Raw genomic sequence first — 27,096 nt, forward strand, 5'->3', positions numbered from 1 at the left:
ATTAATTAAATTGCCTGTGCTTGGCATGGGTATTTATGTAAATAGTACAGATAATGAGTGATTGAAGCGGCTGTGACAGAGTGGCAATGACCCCCTCTATGACAGGTCTTATGGTAACCCAACTCTACAGAATGTGTGGGAAATGGGATATGTGACGATTGATCCGCACCCCAAACAGCTTGCCCTTGAAATGGGCCCTAGGCTTATACTTGAGTCAATACGTTTTTCCAGTTTTCTTAGGTAAAATTAGGTACCTCGGCTTATATTCGGATCAGCTTATACTCGAGTATATACGGTAACTGTATTATTGATGGGGTCTAGTATAAGGTACTGTTTTATTACAGAGAAAAGGGAAATCATTTTAGAACATTTTAAATGATATGGTTAAAATTGGGTCTATGGGAGATGAGCTTCCCTTTTTTTGGAGTTTTCTGAATTATGGTTCCAGATTATGGTTCCAGATAACTGCTAGCATACCTGTATTTCTTTCACACCATTTTTGGTTAGAAATTTGGCCAAGATTCTGCTGTTTCCAGCAGGATTCGGCTGAATCAAATCCAAATCCTTTTCAGGCACTGTAAGCTCACGGTTCTTTATAGCCCTTTTGTTGCCTGATTGCATATGCAAATTAGGATTTGGTTCCGTATTCGGCTGAATCTTTCAAAAAAGACTTGCTTAAATAGTGCTCCTCACACTTCTATATATTTGTGCCCAGCACCGCTGGGACTAACATTCTGAATCAAGAACTGCTGTGCCTATTTACATTGGGGTACCTTTGAGCTACTGCCAACTCCTGACCAGGTGATAGCTCCAGGGTTCCCTTTGCATCGTGACTTTCCCTTTCCCATCGTGACTTTCCTTGGGCCAGGTTGGAGCTTCAGAGTGCCATTGAGCCCTATGGGAGACTTTCCTCGGGCCGGGTTGGAGCTGCAGAGTGCCATTGAGCCCTATGGGAGACTTTCCTTGGGCCAGGTTGGAGCTGCAGAGTGCCATTGAGCCCTATGGGAGACTTTCCTTGGGCCGGGTTGGAGCTGCAGAGTGCCATTGAGCCCTATGGGAGACTTTCCTTGGGCCGGGTTGGAGCTGCAGAGTGCCATTGAGCCCTATGGGAGACTTTCCTTGGGCCGGGTTGCAGCTGCAGAGTGCCATTGAGCCCTATGGGAGACTTTCCTTGGGCCAGGTTGGAGCTGCAGAGTGCCATTGAGCCCTATGGGAGACTTTCCTTGGGCCGGGTTGGAGCTGCAGAGTGCCATTGAGCCCTATGGGAGACTTTCCTTGGGCCGGGTTTGAGCTGCAGAGTGCCATTGAGCCCTATGGGAGGCTTTCCTTGGGCCGGGTTGGAGCTGCAGAGTGCCATTGAGCACCATGGGAGACTTTCCTTGGGCCAGGTTGGAGCTGCAGAGTGCCATTGAGCCCTATGGGAGTCTTTCCTTGGGCCAGGTTGGAGCTGCAGAGTGCCATTGAGCCCTATGGGTGACTTTCCTTGGACCGGGTTGGAGCTGCAGAGTGCCATTGAGCCCTATGGGAGACTTTCCTTGGGCCGGGTTGGAGCTGCAGAGTGCCATTGAGCCCTATGGGAGACTTTCCTTGGGCCAGGTTGGAGCTGCATTGTGCCATTGAGCCCTATGGGAGACTTTCCTTGGGCCTGGTTGGAGCTGCAGAGTGCCATTGAGCCCTATGGGAGACTTTCCTTGGGCCGGGTTGGAGCTGCAGAGTGCCATTGAGCCCTATGGGAGACTTTCCTTGGGCCGGGTTGGAGCTGCAGAGTGCCATTGAGCCCTATGGGAGACTTTCCTTGGGCCGGGTTGGAGCTGCAGAGTGCCATTGAGCCCTATGGGAGACTTTCCTTGGGCCTGGTTGGAGCTGCAGAGTGCCATTGAGTCCTATGGGAGACTTTCCTTGGGCCAGGTTGGAGCTGCAGAGTGCCATTGAGCCCTATGGGAGGCTTTCCTTGGGCCGGGTTGAAGCTGCAGAGTGCCATTGAGCCCTATGGGAGACTTTCCTTGGGCCGGGTTGGAGCTGCAGAGTGCCATTGAGCCCTATGGGAGACTTTCCTTGGGCTGGGTTGGAGCTGCAGAGTGCCATTGAGTCCTATGGGAGGCTTTCCTTGGGCTGGGTTGGAGCTGCAGAGTGCCATTGAGTCCTATGGGAGGCTTCCAAAAACATGCACAGAAGGTTCAAAGTCAGAAAGTCTTTCGTGCTTTTTACGATCGTTCAGATACGAAACTTTCTGAACTTTCAGATCATACCACAATATTTTTGCTCGACCATGATGCGATCTGAAATTTTCGTATTTGATACGATTTTTTCTTAAACGTACTTTTCAAAGTCTGAAATTTGGACTTTGATAAATGTGCCCCTTAGACTTAGCAAATGCTTGTATCAATTATAGAACCATGCTTCTTCTGCTAACTTGTTTGTGAAAGTTTTGGATTCATGTTTTTTATTGCTATTATTCACATTAGCACACCAACTGCTACTCTTTGCTACGTATCATATTTAGAAATACTGCTTTATCCCTAAGGAATGGAAGGAGGAAGTTGATAGAGAAAAGGTACATTTACACAGAGCTACTAACAATGTAGTGGATCCCATATGAGGTATATTTAGCTGTATGGATGTTGTAGGAAAATACATTATAGTTATATAAAATTTTCTTATTGCTAAAGTTAGATTTTTATTAAATAATTTAACAATATTTTTTCCTTTACTAGACTAATGCATCACTAAAAAGTATTCCTGAAGTGTAGGGAAACCTTTGTAGGATGAGCATGCTCTGACATTTGGCTCTTGTTTACTCTTCTAACATTGGTCTTTATGATATTGTAGTCAAATGTAGTTGTGGCAGTGTTTATAGCACTGCCTTAGAAAGCCCTAAAGGACACTTCATTTAGTAAAGAGTTCTTGTCGAACAAGTTTGTGGGCTTGTATGCAGAATATCTGAGCATTGCGGCGCGCACCACACAGGAAGCTGTCAAAAAGTAACTGAGATCAGATGACAAAGACTGCTCATTGAAATTAGAAAGCAGCTTACCCAGAGGTGGGAACTGGAAATGTTAAAGGGTCCACCGGGTGTCCAGTGAAAACTGGAGCACTCACGCACAGTGGGGGTACTAGTTTCATTTTTCTGAGGAACTGATGCAATAATAATGATAAAATGCAAATACATGTATGTTCAAGAAACCTTGAATGGGGAGTATGTAAGACCAAATTTCATGTAGACTGCTGGATAATAGTTGGCCATAACCAAATACCACAGACAGTGCTTACTTTTTGTAACCCTTTAATTTAACATACACTTTTAGTAAAAAAAATATTTATTAAAAATAAAGACAATTGCCTTACAGACAGTATTTCCTCTTCATTTGGTGATGTGCTTTGAGTCTTTGAGGAAAGGCCGAGGGTAACGCAGGAGGGATGTTTTAAAGACACCTGTTGAAAATGTTTAAAGAAACATTTAAACACCCTAAAAGTTACCAAAACTATGAAAAAAATTATTTCCCCATAAATATAGATATATGTTCTGTATGTTAGGTACAGAAGATAAAGAGAAAAAGAAAATCATTAAAGCATTCTTAATAGAAGAAATTTCAGTTTTATCTATTTAATGCAACTACAATGCTTATAGCAAAAGGTTGGAAAACAGGAGGCCCTTTTACATCCACCAAACAATACAAGCAATGGATCTGAGAGCATCTATGGAAAAAATGGCAGCGTAGAATGAGAACAAAAAAAAAACAGGTGCACTGGAACACATATCGAGACCGAACAACACCCAACATACATGACGGTAGAATAAAGGTGGCCATACACGTAGCAATCACAATCTTTAGTGCCAGTGCGATCTTTTGGTCACAGGATAGATCGTTCCCACCCTCCATTGACGTCGATTTTGCTCAGACGCCTTTAACGGTGCCAAATCAAAATCTTTTAACCTGTCCGAACGTCGCGACAACCGATATCTGCAGCCTTTGTGATATCAGTCGCCATACATGGACCTGATTATCGTATGAAACAAGGTTTTGTACGATAATATTGGTGCGTGTATGGCTGGCTTAACATAAGGTTTCTATATTTGAAACTGAGTTACATAACCTTTAACAGACTGGTGTCCAAATAATCTATATACTTTTTTTCTTTTAAAGTTTAATCCTAACTACATTTTTTCAATCAAAGGTAACAAGTTACTTAGTTAAGTTAGGTTGAAAAAAAGCCCATCAAGTTTAATCACTTGTTGAGTTATGATGGAAAAAAATATTTTAGTAGTTTGAGACCTTGATAAATGTAAGTTTTGATCACTTGTTTGATAGATCATCCACCAATAAATTGCCCTAGTTGTGACACTTCAACACTTCTTTCCATATATTGTAGCTGCTTCTTTGTCTGTAGCCAGTTAGATTTAACTTGTCATGACATTTCTAGTGATGTTTTTGTGGGCGACTGGCACTCTGGCTCCTGTACTCTTTCAGAACACAACGCTCTGTGTGATTGAGGCATAAACAGTTATTATCAGATAGCAGTGTGTCAAAACTTTTTAAAGGTGTAGAATTGATTACCCTGAAAAAAATCAATAGCATTTTCCATAGCTTTCATTTTTCTAGGCATGTTCTTATATTTTTTCTCTTTAACATAAAACAATATCTTGTACTATGTGTAACTTTGTGTACTTAATACAATTTGATAGCAAAACATTCCTATTTTTCAGTAGACTAAAGGCATGGTGCTTGACATTATGGAAAGTTCTCTTGAAAACTCTACTAGGAAGCTCACATACCTGAAGCTCACATACCTGTTCCTGGCCTGTCCACCCTCTTAAAAAAAAAAAATGTTTGTCACCAGAGCGTTGTCCAGTGTAATGGGTGGGTGACAAAATGCTCAGAATTACCCACCATTCGGTATGAATTACTGCATCCATAGATTCACTCAAGAGTCAGGTCATTATTTCTCAGAAGAGCTGGCTAATGCATTTTTGAGCAACAATCGCCTTATAGTTAGTACACCAAGGGGTGCAGGTTATTTCCATTGAAATAAATGAGGGGGGAGAGTGATTGTGAGCATTTTTTCATTCTACCACCAAGCTGAAAAACAACCAGAAGTGCCATTAGGGGATATTTGATATATGTTCAGCCTCATTCCAAAAACAATCACGTATCACATTATTCTTTGGAATCCCCCTCTCCGCAATCTCTTTCTGTGTGCAGACTTGTGTTATGTTGAGACAAGAGTGATACCATGTAATGAAACCTGCTTTCTAGGTTATGATTTAGATTAATTACATTTGTATTGGACAGAAGAGTAGTTGTAATGGAATAAACTTCAATACAGCTGGGATATATGGGTTTCCATAAAGCTTTATAAAAAAAAAAAAAAAAAAACAATTAATAGTTAACACTGCTAAGATTTCTCATTATCATTTCTTTTGATAAACTGTTAGAAAGGACATATACATTTATCCTACTTGGTTTGGTTTTTGGTATTTAGATACGCCACCCCTTCCATATATCTTTGGTGTATTAGTTCCTTTGGTTTACCTTTGAAACAGTATGTGTCCCAGCAATAGAACATGTGTGTTTCTGTGGCAAGTTCTTTGCAATTATACATATTTCACATGGTTGTTCTTTTAAATGAAATGCAATTTCAGCTTCAGTGCCCTGGTGCATAGAATGGTTTGTTTCTGCAGGATGCCAGGAGAAAGAGAACACCTACGTATACAGTTTTGTCAGTGTTAATCTTAGACTAAATTATTTTGGCTACAATGAAATATTGCTTAAAGGAGACTTGAAGCAATAAAGTGCCTTCTAAATTCCTAAAGGGCTGACACTTTCCTTAAGTGCAGTTCATGCTTCTATGTTCTGGCGTTTTAACAGAATCTCAAATATCCCTGTAGAATCAGACCTTCCCCTGTATGTTCTCCTGACAACATGCAGATTTTTATGTTTTCCTTGTTAAAGTTTATGTCTGCTGTCGTCTGCCGGGCAAAGTACTGTTTTAATAAATGAGAAATAAAGTCCAAGTATAGATGATGAAAGTACTTAGTACACTTGTACCATTTTAAGCATTTGACATAAGACAACGACATTTAAGGCATTCTCTTTACTTTTTACATTTTTAAATGGAAACTTAACTTGAAACTTTAGCAACAGTGGCTCTAAAGAAGTAAATTTATAACTGTGCAGGTATTTAAACCAGTAGATGCTAAATTGTGAGAAACCTATGAATGGCCATCAAACACTTGTTAGCCAATTATGTGGCACTTTTGAACTAGCCGTTTTCATACCTGCATTGAATATTCAGGTATGGGATCACTTATCCGAAAACCTGTTATCCAAAAAAGCATTATAGGAAGGCCATCTCCCATAGAGCCCATTTTAAAATCATTTAAAAATGATTTCCTTTTTCTGTAATAATAAAACAAAACCTCATACTTAATGGTAACTAAGCTGCATGGATCCATATTGGTGGCAAAACAATACTGTTGGGTTTATTTTAAGTTTTAATGTTTTTTAGTAGTCTTACGGTATGGTGATCCAAATTACAGAAAGATCCCTTATCTGGAAAACCCTAAGTTCCATGAATTCTGGATAATAGATCCTATACCTCTATACCCCTGATACTGTTTCATTTGTACTCATCAGCTTGCACATATACAGTAAGTTATTAACAGTTTAACTGTTTACATCATAGGGATTTGTCATGTTATGTCTTAAGAACAAATGTGTGCTGGAGTCTGGTTACAAAGTGTACCTATTAGATAAACATTTCTGTGACCAAAACTAAGCACATGTTAACGAGAGCTCTGCACTGTCTTTAATGGCTCAATTTTGTTTGTCATTGGATGTACTGCACTTTTAAGTTGAAGAGTTAGACTGTTTAGTTTACTTTTTAATCAGGGTGGCCAGTAAAAAGCTAATTTCAGACCTCAGATTGTAATAATTGGTCCGTGATATAACTCAAGCGAAGAGTGCTACCAAGTATTTTTGTTTTTTTGAGCTTATAATTATGGCAAATTAAAAATACTAGTGATTTTCCTAGTGCTATACATTTCTGTAAATTTTAAACTAGAATGTTTCCAGGTTCTATGACAATAAAATAGGCACTGTATTTTATGTTGAATGCAGTACTATTCTGAAAGATTACTTTTATTATTATTTCCTTTATGGGAAGGCCTATGTTCTCATTTTTAAGGTTGAAGAATAATTTTTAGGTTTACTAACATTTAAATGGGATAGGGGAGGAATATGCAAAGAGGGGGGATGGAGAAGAAAGTTGAGGGTTCCGTGTGTTTGTGAGAAAAATGCCAACTGCTAGCACCACTTTTTGTCATTTTGTCAGGGCTTTTAGAGTTCATGGAGCTTTAATCTTAAGGTAGTGTAGTCAGGAATCAAAGGAGAAGTAAATTAATTTGGCATTATACTGCCAATAGATTTGCCACATTAGTGCCACCTAGAACTGTACCTTTATTCTGCAGAAAGAGCCCTAGGAGCTCCCTCTTCTGAATTCTTATGGGAGGGGGCAGCAGGAGAAGGGAGAGAAGAGAGTGCCCGGGAATGAAGGATTTTTCTGAAAGAGAAAGTCTGACACTGAAGAACATGTTTACAAAAAAGTAGACAAGAAATCCTGTGTTTCTTTTGATAGAGGACAGTGCAGCGTTTCTGTGAGTGCTTATGGCTGTATTTAAATAGACCTTTATGATAAAGCTTACATAGTTTTTACTTTTCCTTCTCCTTTAAAAAAAACTGTATTTGTGCTAATTTTTGTGCAACCATTGTAAAGAGTAGAGGTTTTGGTGTGACAATTGGAAAAAGTTGCAGTTTTGTGACTTTTCTGCAACTTTTTCGCACACACATTTTTCAGTTCAGACTTTTTAGTAAATGTCAGACATTCGTGGAAGTGACCTACCCCAAGTCCTGCAAACTGTACAAGTGGTGTTGTGTGGCTACTTAAATCATGCAAGAGTCCCTAAATTTGTGTGGAGCATTCTTAAATCGACCCCCAAGTGAATAGTGTTTATTAATTTAGGGCATATTTATTACCTGGCCCTCAATGAAATCAGGTCCAGCAAAGTTCAGTACTTATCTATTTGTCATATCATAGCATTAGACATTTAAAATAGTTGTATTAGGTTAACTTTATATTCCCACTGGACAATGTTTTGCACAAAAAATGGAATCCTCTATGGAATACTCTTTAGGACTTGTTTTCATAAACATTTTGCATATTGCCACATCTTGACTCTTGATCTGTGTGCTCTATGTGCTGGGCAAGTTTTAAACCCCACTCCATTACAGTAGCCTCACACATACTGATAAACATAGAAGCTTTTACCTTATTCTGTGCCTAGACCCGCCATAACCTAATGTCTTTACATCCAAAAAGGAAGTGATACCCTACATTGATTATTATGCTTACTGAAGGAATAACTGATGTGGGCATACAGATATAATCTTGATGGCTTCTAAAATATGTATAGCTGCCTTTCTACTTGGTGCTGTAAAGTGGCAGGATGTTATGACTAAAGTGGTACTGTTTTGTCTGTAAAAGAAAAATAATCATTCTTTGAGTCTCAGTCCCTATGGAAGAAAAGTCATTTCCACTGCCTGACTTGTAAATGCTATAATATAGCAGAGGCTTTTTTCCTCCTATGTTCCCATGAGCCATATCATGTATGGTTCACTTGCTATGAACATCTTTACACTTCAACATCCACCTTAACATGCTTATTTCCTGAACATTTTTTTTTCACTTCAACACTGATGTGAACATGTCTAGTTTCTTGGTTCCTAACTGGGTTTGGGTTATCCATTATACTATGTACCAGTATTTAATCTAATATTTGTAGTTTGTTGCTCTATCTACTTGCCTTTTATTTTCTAAAGCATTTTTATTCAGCTTATTCAAACTTATAGTAAGAAGAAAGATATGGAAGAAATACCCATTTTCCCAATAGGAGCACTTGCAGTTAAAGCCGCTTCAACTGCATGTGCCCTGAGTCAGTAATCTCAGACAACAGGACTTAATGTGCTGCAAGATGATGCCTACCAACCCTGCTGCACTACTCTGTATGTTGAACCAGTTTTATGGCGTCCGCCTTGGGAGTACTCCCTTTGGGAAGAAGAAGGTCTCAGTTGGGAGCAAGCTATTGATTGGGCTTTGGTTTTCTTTTGGGCTCATGGCACACAAGGAGATTAGTTACCCGTAATAAATCTTTGCTGCAAAGTGATTACTGGAAATGTCAATTTTCTGTTTAGAGTTACCCAATGGCACTTACTACTATTAAGTACAGGTATAGGACCCGTTATCCAGAATGCCCGGGACCAAGGGCATACCTTAAGTCTACTGAAAAATCAATTAAACATTAATTAAACCCAGTAGGATTGTTTTGCATCCAATAAGGATTATTTATATCTTAGTTGGGATCAATTACAAGGTACTGTTTTATTACTACAGAGAAAAAGGAAATCATTTTTAAAAAATTTGAATTATTTGATTAAAATGGAGTCTATGGGAGACAGGCTTTCCGTAATTCGTAGCTTTCTGGACAACGGGTTTCCGGATAAGGGATCCTATACCTGTATATTTTTATGAAAAGGGTTTATTTAGATAAAGCTGGGTTTTACCCATGAGTTGTTTTATACCTATATTGTTTGGTGATATCGTTTTAGTTTGTGTTATGCTGAGCCAATTAATGTTACTCATTTTGTTACTGAAGGTTGGAAAGTTACTTTTTCTGCCACTGCTACAACAAGAATATTAGATAACTTTCCTAGTATTCTTCATAATCTCAAGTGGATTGAGGTTTGAAAACATCTATTTTCTCTCTTTAACAGGAAAGTGTTAATATATTAATTATGTTATATGTATAGATTTCATACAGTATATAGTTATACTGGTTTAGTTAACCATATAAACTAAAAGGTTATTGTTCCCTCCCCTGCTTTGGAATTGAGTGGGCTATTCCAATTCTACTCGGGACCCCTTTGGGGGTCGAATGACTCTTTCACAGGGGTCGCCTAAGACCATCGAAAAACACATATTTCCGATGGTCTTAGGAAAGACTAGAACCTGTATATCTGAAGTGCACTATAAATGGAAAGTCATCACATATATTGTTTTTAATAAAACAAATGGTCACTTGCTATGCTGTTTACATTTTACCTTTATATCTTCTTTTCACCAGTTTTGGTATGAACCACGATGGAATTGGAAACTCATGTGGGACAAAAGGCCACGAGGCTGCTAAGCTAATGGCAGCACACATTACATCTAACACAAACCCTTTCTCCTGGTCGGCTTGTAGCAGGGACTACATCACCAGCTTCCTTGAGTACGTACATGCCTACATGTTCATGTTTTAATTATTGTGTCTGGAAAATGGTTATTTATACAGTTAAACAGTCGTACCAAATATCAGAAGCAGATTGTTTTGACAAGCTGCTGTAGTAGTAAGTAAACTGCTTTTTCTGATTAACAACACATTTCTTTGCTGACCAAAAACGTACATTAACGCTGGAATAGCTTAAATTTTATAATGCTGCAATGATGGAACTGGGGAATGATGCATTGCAACCTGTAGAACTCAATACAGATCTTTGAAACATTTGTATTAATTAGTGGTTCTTATTTCAAACTCATCTGAGAATCATTAACTGCGATCAGCTGAGTATCCTTATCTCTGTCTGAGAGACATGTCTGTGTTGGAGTGAGGCCCTTTCTCTGCAGTGTGCAAGGGTTTTTCTTTTCGGTGTCTCTTTAGAGGAGATTCACTCAAACCCAGTTGCCAGTGGGGGCCATCTGGATATAGTTTGTGCTGTTTTCACAGGTATTTAGAATGAACACTATACAGGAAAGAAAAGTCTATAACCCCTGGCATTCATTTTATTAGGGATGCACTGGATTTAGTTCGGGATTTGTCTGAATCTGAGTCTTTTTGTAACAGGATTCAGATTTGGACAAATGCAAGTTCCTGGCTGTACAGGTATGGGGGACCTATTATCCAGAATGCTCGGGACCTGGGGATCCTTCCATAATTTGGATCTCCATACCTTAAGTCTGCTAAAAGTCATTTAAATATTGAATAAACCCAATAGGATTGTTTTGGCTCCAATAAGGATTAATTATATCTTAGTTGGGATCAGGGATACAGGGTACTGTTTTAATATTACAAAGAAAAAGAAAAATTATTTTTCAAAATTAGAATTATTTGCTTATAATAGAGTCTATGGGAGATGGCCTTTCTGTAATTCGGAACCTTCTGGATAATGGGTTTCCGGATAACGGATCCCATACCTGTACTGAATCCAAAACCTTATGTGACTTTTGGTCAAACAAAGAAATTATTTTTGTTTTTTAAATCCAAATTGGAGTTTGGATTAGGTTTAGGAAACATCCAAATCCTAAAACAATGGATTTAATGCATCACTTAATGATAAATATTTCATAATCAGATGCCAAATCTAACCAAATCTAACCATGTTATATGCCATGATATAAGGGCCTCTGTACATTTGAAATTCACTACTGAATTATGCTTAGTACAGAGGAATATGCATGTCAGCTTAGAGTTATGGTATCTCTCCGTACAGACCAAGCCAATAATTTCTCTATTGTAGAGTATTCTAGCTGCAGCACTGCTTGGCTCACCCTGCTCCCTGATATTGTCAGCTCATGTGTTCCGGCCAACTACGCTTTGTGAGCTATAAGCTATTCTGAGCAGAATATGGCACATGCAGTTATGGGAGAAGTTTATGGCTAGTGATAAGACTAAAGTGGCAAGGTGAGCACCCTCATAGGGAAAATAAAACAAGAGCGAAATAATCACTGCTTCAGCCCTTAATATACTTATTGCACAAATTCAAAGGGAAAAATAAGGTATAATGTACCTTTAAAGTTTTTGCGCTTCTCTTGCTTTTAGTCTTTCCAATATATGTTTTAAATTGTTTCTGTTTTAGAATTAACTTTTATATAATGGGTACTATGGAACATTTTTTCAAGAAACCATCATTAACTTGGCTTCAACCCCCTGGGCTATTAACGTGTTCTTTGTCAAGTCATTTGACTTAATGCTCCTGAGGTGTATGAGGACAACTAACCAGAGCAGTTCCAGAACACTTCTATCCCATGAGAAAGTAATCATAGGTGTTTACTGAGTAGATTGATGATACTTAATTCATATATTGTATTCACTGTTAAACAGTAAAAAACACATTTCTAGTCCACGTTCTGGTTCAAAATGGTTTTGTGCTTTAGTAGCTGGCTGTCTTTGTGAAAATAATAATAATAATAATAGTGCCAAAAATCTGGTTGACTAAAGGGCATAGCCTGATTAATTTTCTGGCTGGTGATCCAAAAAAGTAGAAAGTAGCTGATTTTGTTGGATTTATTTTGGCAGATCTAAATCAAGAAGAAAACATGATTTTATGCAAGTATTATTGGAAACATACTTGGAATCCATTGTATTTTAACACCACATTAAAAAAAATGATTTGTAATTGCATGAACCAACTTCAGTAAAATATTTTTCCCGGGGCGGCCCATCCTGTCAGTGCAAACATCTGGGGTTAACCTTGGAAACCTAGGTAGCTCCTTCTTCCCCTAGTATCTACAGGATCCTCTCCTCCTACTGGCAGTTTCTTCTGTCATGCCACAGGAGGTAGGGCTTGTTTTTATTTCCAAGGAATGTGCAGGTCCATTCCCAAGGGGCCCGGGCTGGGCTCCCCCTCCTTGCCAGTTCTGCCTATCAAGTGTGGAGCACCTTGGCACCTCTAGGACTACACAGCTAGGTTTGCCCAGGTAGCTAGGCCCAGGAAGCATAAAGTGGATGTCAGCAAATGCCCCCCTTTCTCCAGACAAGGGGATGAATTGCTGCTTTGTTATAATAATAATAGTGCCAAAAATCTGGTTGACTAAAGGGCATAGCCTGATTAATTTTCTGGCTGGTGATCCAAAAAAGTAGAAAGTAGCTGATTTTGTTGGATTTATTTTGGCAGATTTAAATCAAGAAGAAAACATGATTTTCTGCAAGTATATTGGTCATGAACCAAATTCAGTAAATATTTAAATGGTTGGTCCACCTTTAAGTTAACTTTTAGGATTGTATGAATAGTTCTTAGCAACTTTTTCATTTGTCTTTTTGTGTAGTTTTTGAATTATTTGCCTTACTTTTCTCTTTTCAGCTTTTAAATGGGGGTGGTTGACCCCATCAGCCAAAAAAAACTATTGCTCTACAATTTTATTGTTATTGTTAGATTTTATTACTTCTCTTGCTATTCAGTCCCTCTAATATTCATATACCTTTCTCTCATTTATACCACTGCCTTGGTGCTAGGGTAATTTGGATCCTAGTAACCAGATAGCTGCTAAAATTCCTTACTGGAGGGCTTCTAAACAAAAATCTAAATAAGTCAAAAACCACAAATAAAAAAATTAGGACCAATTGCACATTGTCTCAGAATACTCAGAACAAACCTTTTAAGACCTCCATTTTTTTGCAGATAGGGGCAATGATAGCATGTTTGTTGTCCAACCTCCACCTTGTGGTCAGTTTTCTATTACATTATACATTACATTGTTGACTTTCATGCAAGAACTAAATGTGACATTAACTAGTCACTTTACTAATTATTTTCCTTTTGCGTCCTTTCCCTCCTAATTCTTAAGATAGCTTTACTGGATTGGTTGGCACTTTAAATGTTATTAAGCTGCCATTGCCTTTCAGACTGGTCAAAAACGTAATTATCTATTGTAGGCCTTGTATTGTATAAGGGGCAAGAATGGGGCGTGGCCTAATAACAAGAAGATACAGTCAGATGTCATTTGGTGGCACGTCTAGCCAAGCAGGGGTTGGAAATGAACTCCACAGTTTCTAATATTCTGTACAGAAAGCTGCAATTAAACTATGTGCTAATAAAATACTGCAAAAAAATTCAAGTTGTAATGACCCTTTAAAATCAATACGCATTGTTTCCCAGTTTCCTTGTTTAATTAGGAAGAAAGTACCACCTCAATAACAATAGCTGACTTTAGTGGGAGCCACATGGATCTTCTGCCCAAAACTGGAAAAATGCTCACACTTGTAGCTCCGTGTAGCGCATTAAACTCCATGGGAGGCAGAAAGGTGATTGACCCCTGTGTGACATTAGCCATAGTCTAGAATTACATCCAAAGCCTATATTGACCATATGCACATATTTCTATATAATGCACCAGAACCATTAATATCCTTTAAATTAATTTTAATCAACCTCTGTTGTGGTAAATTAGTTTTTTACCTTTAAAGTTCCTTTAAGTATGTCTACCTTAGCAACCAGTCAGTGGTTTGAATTAGAGACTGAAATATGATAGATATATATCAAGTAATATACAAACCTGGAAAAACATTAGCCACACTGTCCTGCACATCTGCTTGCTCAGTGCTACACTTTTAGTTCAATTAATAGGTGACATACTTCCTAATGCTACCAAGTGCTTCTACTCTCAGCCTGGGATTCACAGTTTGACTGAGCAGTTTGCGAGAGTTGAACAAGTAAAACATTACATATTAATATGTATAGATAGATAGAGATGTATAGATATATATCCCTGAAGGTGTGTTAGCCTGATGGGCCAGAGACAAGTTCACCCTGTGATAGTCAGCCATGTATTGAAATGGTGTTTAGATCTCAATATGTACCTCACAAGGACCAAACATGGAGTAGCTTCAGTTTCCCTGTTTAACTCAAGAAATAACAAAAGCTGAAGATCTTCTATGATTAAAATTAGGCAAGCAATATGCTCAGCACATACCCTGTTTTTTAAACTCATATTAAACAAGGAATATGCTGCCTCTTTATGTCTATATCAGCAGAGTTCAACAGAGCAAAGTCGACAGTTGTCTTAAAAGCAGGAAGACTTTGTTATAAATGAATATCATATACCTTTTTGACAGTTTCCCTTGTAAAACAGCAAGGTCTACCCAAGTCATTTTAATGGTTACATCTGCAAAAGGCCAAAATGAAAAAAAAGAAACAAATTTAGTTTGAAACCAAGACTTTAAGAGATTGACTGGGATATTTTATCTGGACAGTTATAAAACCGGAACATAAAAGCACAACCGAACAAGTATTTTTTTTAAAGAATAGAAACATATACAAACCGTTTCAGTGTTTTAAAGAAAATGTCCCAGAATTATGTCATTAATAAATTTAGTTTGAGAAAACAGATGTTTACCCATAAATGTTTCCCCAATTTTTCATATAATTTCTGTACTACTCACTGGAGAATAGCAGGATTAGATTAAACACACAGACAGGAAGACAGTTGAAAAAGATGTTATACCAACTTTGCATGTTAAACTATTTTAAACCAATCAGAATAATGTACTAATGCGCAACATCAATTGGTCCAGAATTGGAATCAGAATTGGCCCAGCTGACATTTCAGATACAAGAGACTAATCCTTAATTATGCCTAGTAGCAAACGATTCAGTCAATATGGATGGAGGGTCTGCATGTAATATCTGCTAGACATTTGTACTGCTTGCATGGCATGTAAGATATTCTCAGAAGCAAGTTCAGTACTCTGTAAATAACATTGCTCAGCATTGAGGTAATATTATAGAGTATGATGAGTTTTATGCGCTTATTTATCAGTTTTCCAGTTTGTGAATTGGAGAGTTTTTTCTAATTCTAATAAACTCTAAATTAAAAAAAAAAACAAAAACTTGAATTCTTGCTTATTTATTAATATGGAAAACTCATTTGAATAGAAAAACTTCTACATAAATTCGCATATTTTAAATGGCAAAGTTTTACATTCGATTTTTTGCACTTTGTAAATATCAGAAATTCAAGATTTAAACCATGATTTGAATTTTGGGAGTTTTAGAAAAAAAAAAACTTGAATCGATAAATCACCCCTTTAATGTACAGACATTAAAATTAAGGTATATTGAATGATATATTCACCCCAGTAACAAGAGCCACTGTGAATCAGTCATTAAATATTTGTGCAAAATATTTTACGATTAAAAAATGATATAAATTTGTGTTTGAACACTAAAAGACTTAAAACAGAGCTTAATATTGTTAGGTCAGAGGAACAGAGGTAGAACATACAGTATTATTTAAACCATAGATCTGTTTTAGAATTAGCACTTGAATAAATGCTGGAAGTGAATAGCCATTGGGTGGCATTTCTTGGGGTGAAACAAAGCTTGCCTGAACAGTGTACACAAAATGGCGGATGCCTGCTTGCTGTGTTAATTCCAAGACTGAAAGAAAAAGAAATTGAATAATTTCTATAGTGTATGTAAAGTTTATTTTGCTAAACTAACATGATACAAAAGGATTTGGAATTAGGGTGACAGGTCCCCTTTAAGAAAATGCCTAATGTTAGGCCTTTCTAAAGATTTTTTAGTGGAGGGGATGGGGAACCCTACAAGTCAGTTGTACATCTGGAATGTACTACAGATGGTGTTAGTTGAAATTTTACCTATATACTTTCAAAAACTGGCAGGTAAAACGCCAGTTATACAAAACTAGAAATACTGAAAATGGAGGATTCTTTGATGAATGTAACATTTTATGAATGGAACAGTTATATCAATAATGTTATGTATTGATGTAAAGTTCCCATCTATGTAATGCAACCTTGGTAAATTATACTTTTCTCTCAAGAACTTGAACATTTCTGGATGATTCTAAACATCTGAATGCTAGTTCATGAATTTAGTTATGTCGGTGCCACTGATTGACATAAAATTTGCTTGCATTAACATGCCCTTACATGCACTTACATTGCCCAGATCTGCAGGTTGCACCTATACCAGGTACAAGGCACTGTACACAATCCCTCAAAATTGTTCTGGTGCAAAATTTTGCATTAAGAAAAAAAAATAATATATATATATATATATATATATCTAGTATAAATAAATTTAAAGCAACTGAGTTGAACTGAAGAAGCTGCTCGGATGAGTAGTGAAACGTCTTCAATGATTACCAAACAAGTCCAGTTGCTTTAAATTTATTTATACTAGATATACCATGACCTGGATGAATGAAAATCTTCATAGACATTAATTTAAAATAATGCCTATTTGTTTTCCAAACAGTTCTCAGTGTTAAAAATATTGGTCTAGTCGGTTAGTATGAAAATACCTATTGGAGACTGTTTTGACAACGGTAACACCTTGTTTGTCTATGTAATTCTTCTCCGACACACAAGAATATTCTTGTCAGTCATTTATGTGACACTGATTATGTCGCTTTATGACCCTTAGTCTTCTTACTTAACAGCTCAGGCCGCGGTACTTGCCTTGACAATGAACCTCCAAAGCGAGATTTCGTATACCCTGCTGTTGCTCCAGGTCAGGTTTATGATGCAGATGAACAATGCCGCTTTCAGTACGGAGCAACATCACGCCAATGTAAATACGGGGTAAGAGGTTTTGATCATTATACCACTGTATGGAAGTTGTCTGCTTTTCAGAAACATTTTGGGTTAAACATGTTAGTTTTACAAGGTACAGGCCTTTTAAAACTAACACGTCGAACCATAATTGTTTTATAATATGCAAAGTATATATATATATATATATATATATATATATATATATATATATATATATATATATTACTTTTTTTGGTTCGGCCAAACCCACCTAGCAGGATGTGGCCGAATCCCGAACCGATATACAATTTATTATCAATTTTTTTTTATATATTTGAAAATCTTGCATGGTTATGTGAGAATTCTGGGCAGAAATGTTGCAAAATTGTCAAATTGCCCCATTCAGTAATGTCTTGCTAATTAGAATTATAAGCTTTGAGGGTGATTTTCAGCGCTCCAATTCAAATTGTTTTGCTCAAAAACTCCTTTATTTGAATTATTGTTTCCAAAACTCGAACATTTATCATTTATTAAGCACAAAAAATTCAAACTCAAATGTAAAACTTCAGCATCTAAAAGCTTGCAAGTTCATGTAAATGTTATTGGGAGTTTTTCTAGGCAAAATATATGCTTTTTTTCTTCCAATTCAATTTTTTCAGATTTTTGAGAAGTTTTTTGAGAGTTTGTATACCCATTGAAAATGGTGAGAAGAATAACAATTCTCAAAGTATTCAAGTTTTTTATATTCAATTTTTTTTAATAAATAAACATTTGAGTCTGATAAAGTTTCAAATTCGAATTAAAAGAAAAACTTCAAAATTCACATATGAAAAACTGCTAAAGATCCCTATCTAAAATATACTAAAAAAAAAAGTATAACATATATACATGTTCTGCCATTAACATAGATTTTGACTTGACACGGCAACAGAAAATAAGGCAATAATGAAGATTTTTTTTTTTTTTAAACGATAAATGTTGTTTTTCTTCTGAGCATTGTAGTTAATGGGTTTTTGCCTAGTTGCTCCCCTACTGTTGTTTGGTTCATCAAGTTCCTAGTACTTAGTTGGGTTAGTTGCAGCTTTACTCGTTACAGTGGTGGAGAACTCTTAGTCACTACCAGCATAGAGCCATTCTGGTAACACCACATACTTTAAAAACTGGGAATGGTTTCTTGCTCTACCAATTTCATTGAGCAGATGTAGTTAATGGAGAATTTTGGAATTTGGTGGATTAACAAGTTGGGCCCCAGTGCAAAATTTGCTACAGGCCCTCCCTATGAAGGGAATTTTTTGCTACAGTGAATTTACAATTAACCCCCTGTGCTCCCAGTATTTATGCTTGTAATTATTGGAATAGAAAGACAAAGGCAAAAGGTAGTATAGCAAATTCTGAGAATGAAAAGATTGAGAAATATACTGCATTCTATATAATGATACTTAGAACTAATATATTTCCTACAGAACTGACCTTAAATTCAGATAGAAAGAAAGAGAGAGTTACAGAGAGAAAGAGGGATGTTGATGGGACCTACAGATGATTGCATAATTAAAAAAATATACTGTATGAAAAAAATGAAATATACTATATGAAAAGTAAATGGCATATTCCTTCATCAAGGTGGGCATTATATATTGAAAAGCAAAAATATTTTTGAACTGTCTTCATTCTTTTTCATTGACTCCAAGAGAGTTTTACTCTATGAATCAAAGAGGAAACATTAGTGAAAATTAGTGAGCACTTCTCGAAGGACTTAAAACAATCTCTTCATGGAAAAATAAATATTGTAGAGCTCTTGTTGCCCTTGGAATATTTCCTTTCCTCTTTGACACCCAAAAATATTTTCACTGGGATAAACATAAATCTCCATTGGTGAAATGTCTCAATCACACGCACTTGTCTTGGAAGTAACCCACACAATTACTTGATGTGGAAATTTATCTTCATCCATGTAAAAAAAAGTATTTTTGGGGTTCTCGTCGAAAGCGAGGGTCTGTCTTCTCTGGGAGATTCCTCACGTTTTTTCCATGTCAAACTTCAAATATTGACTGCAGAACAAATCAGAATGCTGTTCTGTATCCAAGTTGCTAGTCTTGCAGCTGAAATTCTATTATATATAATACTCAAATGCACATTCAGTGCAGCGCAATTCACATTTCCTTTTCTCCCAAGATGTGTTTAAATGTATTGCCCTATGTTTCATTTTTGCTATTTGTGAACAGATGTATAAACAGATTGAAAACCCAAGCATAGTTCTCTAACTTTCTGTGTAAATTTTAGCATGTTCCAAAGGAGAAACTTTTCTGGATTTGTGCTGCTTGATCATTTTATCTCTGGGAAAAAAAACCCAAGTATGCTTTATTGACCTTTGTGGGTCACTTTTTTGTGAGATGGCTTTAGGCAGTCATATTGATAACAGATGTTTAAAGATGTTACTGATAGCATAATGAGAGTACAGTCAGCTTTACAAACTGTCGGTGACAGAACAAAGGTTGCAAGGGTTTTAATATTTCCTTCAGGGCACCAGAGCTTGTAGGCATTATAATTACCCCCCTCTCTTTTACTTTCTTCTCCCTTGTTTATAATTACTTGATAGTAAAGTTACCATTGCATGCATGACTCAATTTGTTTTGTCACTTTCAAATAACACAATTTTGATTTGCTTGGGCTGCAAGAAAAAATCTTTTTTGAAGTATTTTGTTTCTTTATATATTAGCATATAATGTTGACTAGTTTATGTCATCCATGTAGCTGTTTCTGCTTATAATTAATGTCAGTCTTGACAAGGCAGTTCTGAACACCTGGCAGACATTTTTTTTTTCTCAGTACTTTTAGCCTCCTGCAGTGATGCTGAAAGAGTCATCCTCTAAATGTCAGGAAGCAATGTGATTTATACTGCACAATAATTTAGTGTATGCGCATTTTTCTTCCTTGCATTTTAATTGCTTTTCAGTAAGGATACTGTCTACCTATGTTTATTCTGAGTATTTATTTGATGGGGTGCCAGTGGAAACTAGATAGTTACAATATCTAAAAAATAAAATAGTTCTAATAGAGGTAAGTACAGAACAATATAACGTGAAAACGTAGTGCACTAAGCGTCCTTGCCAGCCTCCCCGGCTAAAAACTATTAAAACGCTTTCAAAGGCTGCTTCTGAAGTTTCTCAGATTACCACATAGTTAACCAACAGGTCAAGACGTTGTGACCTGTAAGACAACTTGATTCTGAATTTACTGGATATTATGATGTGTTGGTAACTGTGAGCCTTAACAAGTACTTGCTTTTAAAGAAGCAGTTCACATTGTACTCACAGTAGGTTATACCGGTCTTAAAATAAACATTAAAGCTTAAGTTAACTCAGGACAATTCACCAAATAGTTCTATGTATTCTGTTCTATTGCTGGTGGAATTCTGATGTCAAGAATCTAGCAAAAACCTGCACTCTATTATCTACCGTTTCAACCTGATCTGGTTTTGACTTGGAAGAGCTGCCAGTAAGCAAACTTGAAGTTAACAGTGAAATAAATTATAGTCTTTATGGTGATTCAGTCTAAGTTTGTATCTGTACGTTATTCTGATCAACTTGCTTCTGCCTTCTTTCCTAGGAAGTGTGTAGAGAGCTCTGGTGTCTTAGTAAAAGTAACCGATGTGTTACCAACAGTATTCCTGCTGCTGAAGGAACCCTCTGTCAGACAGGGAGCATCGAAAAAGGGGCAAGTCTATATATTTTTTTATTGTTACATTGTAAATACCATTTAATGCTTTTAAACAACTAGTTTAAGAACACAAGGAAGTTGTAGGAATGCCACAGTCCCATTCCTCACCCATCCAATATCAGCCTTTGGTAATGCACAAAACTTAAAAGTTAGAAACTATGCAATAAGGGAGAGGTGAGGGGGGTCAAGGCAGTGCTAGTTAAGGGGGCTTTTATAGCCCGGGGGGTATTGTTCTCCTTTAATCTATATCTGTTGGTTAGGTATTCAATCTGGGGGAATCATTTTCTTTAAACATGATCTGGAAACCCTTTACCCCTCCTAACTGTGATTTAGGGGCTAAACTCGGTCTGTCTATAAACTTAAGGGGACTGCCTGCAAACATAAAGGGTAACTTATTTATCAGTCCTCTACATTTATAATAAAGTACCCCCTGTTGTAAAATATGATATTAGAAGTCACTTTTAATATCCTTATATTATTTGACTATGGAGATACTTTATTTGCTGTTTTCATCCTGTGGTGTGTTCTTAGCCTCCTGAGATAAAATACAGGTATGGGACCCGTTATCCAGAATATTCAGGACCTGGGGTTTTTCAGATAAGGGATGTGTCCATAGTTTGGATCTTTTATACCTTAAAGTGATACTGACACAAAAAAATGACTTTTCAAAATAATAATGTGCATCAAAAGTTAGCTATAGGTCATGCTGACCATTTTTTGTTTAAACTTTTGCTTTTGCCAGTACCTTGAAGATTGATCCCGACTGTTTTACAGCCCGACTGCCACTTCTTTCCCTGTCTGTTATCTATCTCTTCACTGACATCACATGACATAGGCAGGACCTGCTTTTTTTCCCCCCCTTACTTCTAGGCAGTCTGTGCATTACCTAAACAAGTGATCTGTTCCTCCTCACATCTGAACTGTGAGTTTGCTGTCTATTAATCATGCTGTTTATTATCTGCTCGTGCCTGTGCGACCTGTGTTGTCTCCCCGCTCCCACATACTTTAATGCCGGACACAGCCCAGAACAATGTCCTGCATGCTGCTCTGAGAAACCACAGCCTTTAACTCTTAGCTGTAAGAGGTCAATTTTGCGACCTACTGTAGATATTTGACAGAAAAAAGTCTTGCTTTAAACACCAACCGACTTTTGCAGCACAAACATGGCGGCGCCCTCAGGCAGTTAAATAGGGGATAGTACAGGAAATATAAGTGTAATAGCCAAGTAGTTTTACACTGAAATGAGAAAGCTAATACAATAATATAGCAATGAGAGGTTTAAAAAGCATTATGATTTTTGGTGTCAGTATCCCTTTAAGTCTAATAATAAATTATTCAAAAATTAAACCCAATAGGATTGTTTCGCCTCCAATAAGGATTAATTATATGTTAGTTGAGATCAAATACAAGGTACTGTTTTATTATTACAGAGAACAAGAAAATCATTTGTAAAAATAATAATTATTTGCTTATAATGGAGTCTATGGGAGATGGTCTTCCAGGAATGCAAAGCTTTCTGGATAAGGGATTTTTGGATAATGGATCCTATACCTGTATCCCCTTCTACTCAAAATATTTAAATAGGGAAGGGTAATGCCAAAGAAATTGCTTTTGTTGGTGTGCAGATGCTTTAACAATGTTGAGGTCCTGGAAGGGGGTCTGTAGCAGAGCTGTGGTGCTTTATGTAATATATTTGCACTGTTAAATAAAGACTGATCACAAATCCTGATGATGTACAGTAGCAAAAGTTATGCAGCTTCTATTTTGATCAACAGCAGTTAGGTCTGAGCCTGTTTTATGGACCAGCAAGTTGTCGTTGTTAATAAGCCAGCAGTCTATTTTTGACAATAGTGCAGCATTTATTCAAAGCCTTCAATAGTGTGCTTAGGGGGGATTTGCACTGACAATGCCTACTGTCATCTCCTCTTAGCTCTGACTCCTGCAATATTAGCTAAGCTAGCCTCAGCAAAGATTACATTGCGCTCTGCAATGAAAACTGATGTTTAAATAACAATAATGGAAGCGCTTGGGGATCTGTCATTGCTTATTAATCCCTGCTGACTACCTTATTCACAAGTTCTGACCCAGTAACACTTTAACGGCTTTTGCTTGCTGACTTGGGAAATGTCTGGAAAGTGTGCTGAATTCATTGTCGGGCAATAAATAGTTAATGTTGATCTTAGTCAGTGTGAAACGAAATAGTACAATTTATACAGAAGATTTCTCATTGGAATAGGAAGATAAACTGGGGGTCTTTCTCCATATGGTTCATAAAAGTGAGTAACTCATGTCCTTGCTCCATTGGGGGCAGCAATGCATATTCGCAGGTACCAATAAACTTTGGTTGCCTATTTACTCCATGTCTACATTTGCTAACACTGTCAAATAAAACAATTTTTCAGCCCTATAGTGTTGTAACCAGTAGAGCAGTTTTTCTTTACTAAGTGATTTCATTCTCAGGCAGTATATGTGCTGATATGGGTAGCATTAATGCAGATGCACAAGGCTGCTGTGCCATATACAGTGTATTAGTATAAGTTATGCATTTAGTATAGCTTTGTCAGGGACAAGAAGGAATTGTATTGTATCCAAATGTTCACTTATTTTGTACAGACATAAACTCTAAGCACATTTACACAGATAGCCTTTATCTGTTCACTAGTGTAAATCTCACAGGTTTATAAAGAAGAATCTTAGTGAATTGCCCTGCAACTAATTGTATATATCTTTTATATATATAATCTTGCAATTTTACCATCCTATGCAGCTCACCTTGACTGGAAATGTAGTAAGCTGTTGGTCCTAATGGTGTCTGTGCTCCACCTCGTAGCAATCACATTTAGAATTATTGGGTAAGGATCTAAAACAGCACAATAGGCAGTGTTTTTAAGAGCAACATTTAATTTAGTCAGTGATGGTACACACTACAAATTTTGGTTCTAGACCTTTATTAAGCATTGTAACCTGTATGACTAATTGGCCTATGGGCTGAATGGACAGAATAAGTATGAGGGGTTGAACACAGCATGGCTGCCTTTCTATTGTTTTATTTGTTTGGGAACGATCTGAATCAGACTCCTCTGTATCTATTGCACATGTACTATATACCAGCAGAAGATATTGTTAAACAGGCCTGTATCCATAATATATGGATATTAATCTGTATCTGTAGGCCAACCTCCACGTACCCAGAGATCATATCTGGTCTGATTTTATTAATACAAGTCTGGCCAGCATAATGTACACAGTAGGGTCTCTAGACGTTGGCTGAAAGATTTATCCCAGTGATATTTCAGGTTCTGCCCTTTCCATTCCATACTCTGTACCTGCCAAGCATAGGCTCATTCCTAATGAAAGTATAAGTGCCATGCAGGGTGTTACACTTGGGATTCTTCTCTCTCCGCATTAAATCACCATTCAGAGCATCTAATATAATACATTTACATACGCCACTCTGATAGGAGCATCTTTAAAATAGGCATAGACTGAAGTCCCAAGGATCACTCTGCACTCTCCAACACATTTGTACTGTGTATACAAGCTATGTAGATAAAGTTTGTTTTTATAGGAAATGTCGGAAAAGTGCCTAAGGACTAAAGAAAAACAACTGTAACCAATCGATATCAAATGGGAAATGGCGCTTGCAATTACAAATAGAACAAACTGATTTACATTGAAGTTACGTGGCCAAACTGATCTGCTGTTATTTGTAATATTCAGACAAAGCTTTTAAAGAAAGCCCTAATGCTAAATACAGTTCATATACATACGTAAAACATGCATCCTTGCACTTCTTGTTCTAATACTAGCTGATGTGTTTTGTTTTGTTTTAAAGAATGTTTCACATGTTGTGGCTGATAACTAGAAAAGAGAAGCAGAGAAAATATCTGTTTTTAATATTCCATCCTCATTAATGACCAGAACCTAAAAAAAAATGTGCATACTTTATTCTTACCTTAGGCACGTCAGGAGAGTGGAATCTGCGGGTCGGGGAGCGTGCCGGTGGGCCCACTAGGTTTTTTTTCCAGCGCCCGCTGACCCTGTCCGACGCTGTTTGGAATGTCATCCCTGAAATTCAGCACTATATCTAGTCCAATATAAATTCAATGCAAAAAACAGAGTTTACGTAGTTAAAAATAAAACAAATACTGTAAGGAAACACAAAATAATTAAATATAAGAAGTCAGATACAATGCCTCATACAGTGTGCAAAGTGCAATCATCCTTTTTGCCATATAGACGCTCAAGTTAGGCAGTGCCAGGAGGCCCTGTCCTTGAATAGGGCTGCTGCACCTCCTGATTATTTTCAAACACCGGGGTGTTTTTGGTTTTTTGACTTATTTTACCTATTTAAAAAAAATGTAGGAAATCAGCGTTTATATAAGTAAAATAGTGTCTTTTGGTGGAAGTCATGTATCTATGCACCGTAATTGTTTGCTTGTATAATCCTTTTAGTGGTTTCTTGTAATTTAAAATAGAGGTGTGCTGTGTATGTTTTTTTAATAATACTAAAGCAACATAAGCAACATGACATGTAATTTGGAAAATGACTTGAGTAATATGTAATATTTGCTTTATATACAAGGCAAACATGGTCTAAATGTACTGAAGATGAAAATGACTCACTTTAAAGGATGTAGCTTTGGTTTTTGTGGGTAGCACTAGGTCATTTATAGTTTACCTCAACAAAAGACTGCTAGCAGTTTTGGAAGTTTAATCCAGCCTTTTATTCATCTCTAAGCCTTGCGTTCTGAATTGGGTGATGAAATGCAATGAGGGTCACAAGACTAAAAATAAAAAGAATGACTTACTTTGCATTCTCCGCCACATATAAACCACCATTAGGGCTGAATATTTCCTTTGTGCTTTAACAGAAATATTCCTGTGTTTGTAATGGGATTTGTTGTTAATGCTGATATATAATTTGCACAGTTCTGGGTCATTGGTGGAATCGTTGTTGAACAAATTAAATGAGGATTTTCTGCCTTCTTAGCTGAACGGAGAGCCAATGTATTCTTTTATCTTTATATTAAGAAAAAGAAGTGAATAATGAGTTGTTCTTCTCAGCCACTACACCCTTCCTTGTTTCCAAGGGTCATTAATAAGGGTCATTAATAAGGTAGCTGCTAGAGACGACAAGGAAACTGGCATTTGAGTGGTGGGCAAAGTCTGAATTCGAAGATAGGAAATGAGCCTTTGTTACTTATTATACATTTCCAGTGTGAAAACCATTCACCAGCATCTCAGTGACCTACAGTCACATCTTCTCCAGCTATAATAAAATGGTGGCTGTTTGAAGACCCACTTGCCTACTGTGTAATGGGCAAGACTGTTTAGTTTTTGTGGTTTATTTTAATTTTGAAACAGATGTAGTAATTTTTGTCCTTTTTATGCATATTATTTGGGTGTCATGTGATTGTATCTGCTTCCTGCTTGTCAGACAGCTCTCTCGTCATACTTTATGACCATGTTGTAATACTATAATTATAGCAGTATTTTTGGGTCGTTTTAGCTCTGAGTACTTTAAATGAAGGTCTAGTGCATGTTGAATAGCAACCCAGACCTTTGTTCCAAAGTGTATGATTCCAGTAGCTCATATATACTTTTCTAAACTTCCTGCTGTTTTCTGTTCTTGGCTAGTAAAGAGGTATACTACAGTGAGGCTATAGCAACAAGGTGTCTTTTTCCAATATTCCGTAGAACTGAAATATAAAGACTAAATGCACTTATCAGAATTAAATGTCTGAACATATTTTGTGGGCGTTGTAGTGTGGGGGAGGGCTTATTTTCCTGCTTTTTCTAATGTGATGCTTTTCTGTTGGGTAGAAAGTACCAAAGTATAAAGTATTATACTGTGCTATTATTAAATGAATCCATAGACACCTACTAACCACCTACTAGTAGATGCAGATGCGTAGTAGATACCTAGTCTCACATGGTTTTACAACATGATCAGATTGTAATTGTTCTTAGTAGAACATTTCCAAGACTAATTCTGTTGGATGTCTCTG

General features: G+C 37.0%; 1 protein-coding gene across 2 annotated transcripts in view; it reads left to right on the forward strand.

Annotated features, from left to right (window-relative positions):
• Positions 1-27,096, forward strand: part of adamts6 (ADAM metallopeptidase with thrombospondin type 1 motif 6) — a 160,563-nt gene that overhangs the window by 77,024 nt on the left and 56,443 nt on the right. For both annotated transcript variants that reach the window (XM_002934207.5, XM_012967138.3), the window contains 3 exons: positions 10,178-10,324; positions 17,275-17,416; positions 20,975-21,082. In XM_002934207.5, coding sequence (XP_002934253.2) covers positions 10,178-10,324; positions 17,275-17,416; positions 20,975-21,082 — 397 coding nt within the window. The remainder of the gene's footprint in view (positions 1-10,177; positions 10,325-17,274; positions 17,417-20,974; positions 21,083-27,096) is intronic.

Source organism: Xenopus tropicalis, chromosome 1 (genome assembly GCF_000004195.4).
Source record: "Xenopus tropicalis strain Nigerian chromosome 1, UCB_Xtro_10.0, whole genome shotgun sequence".
NCBI classification, from domain to species: Eukaryota; Metazoa; Chordata; class Amphibia; order Anura; family Pipidae; genus Xenopus; species Xenopus tropicalis.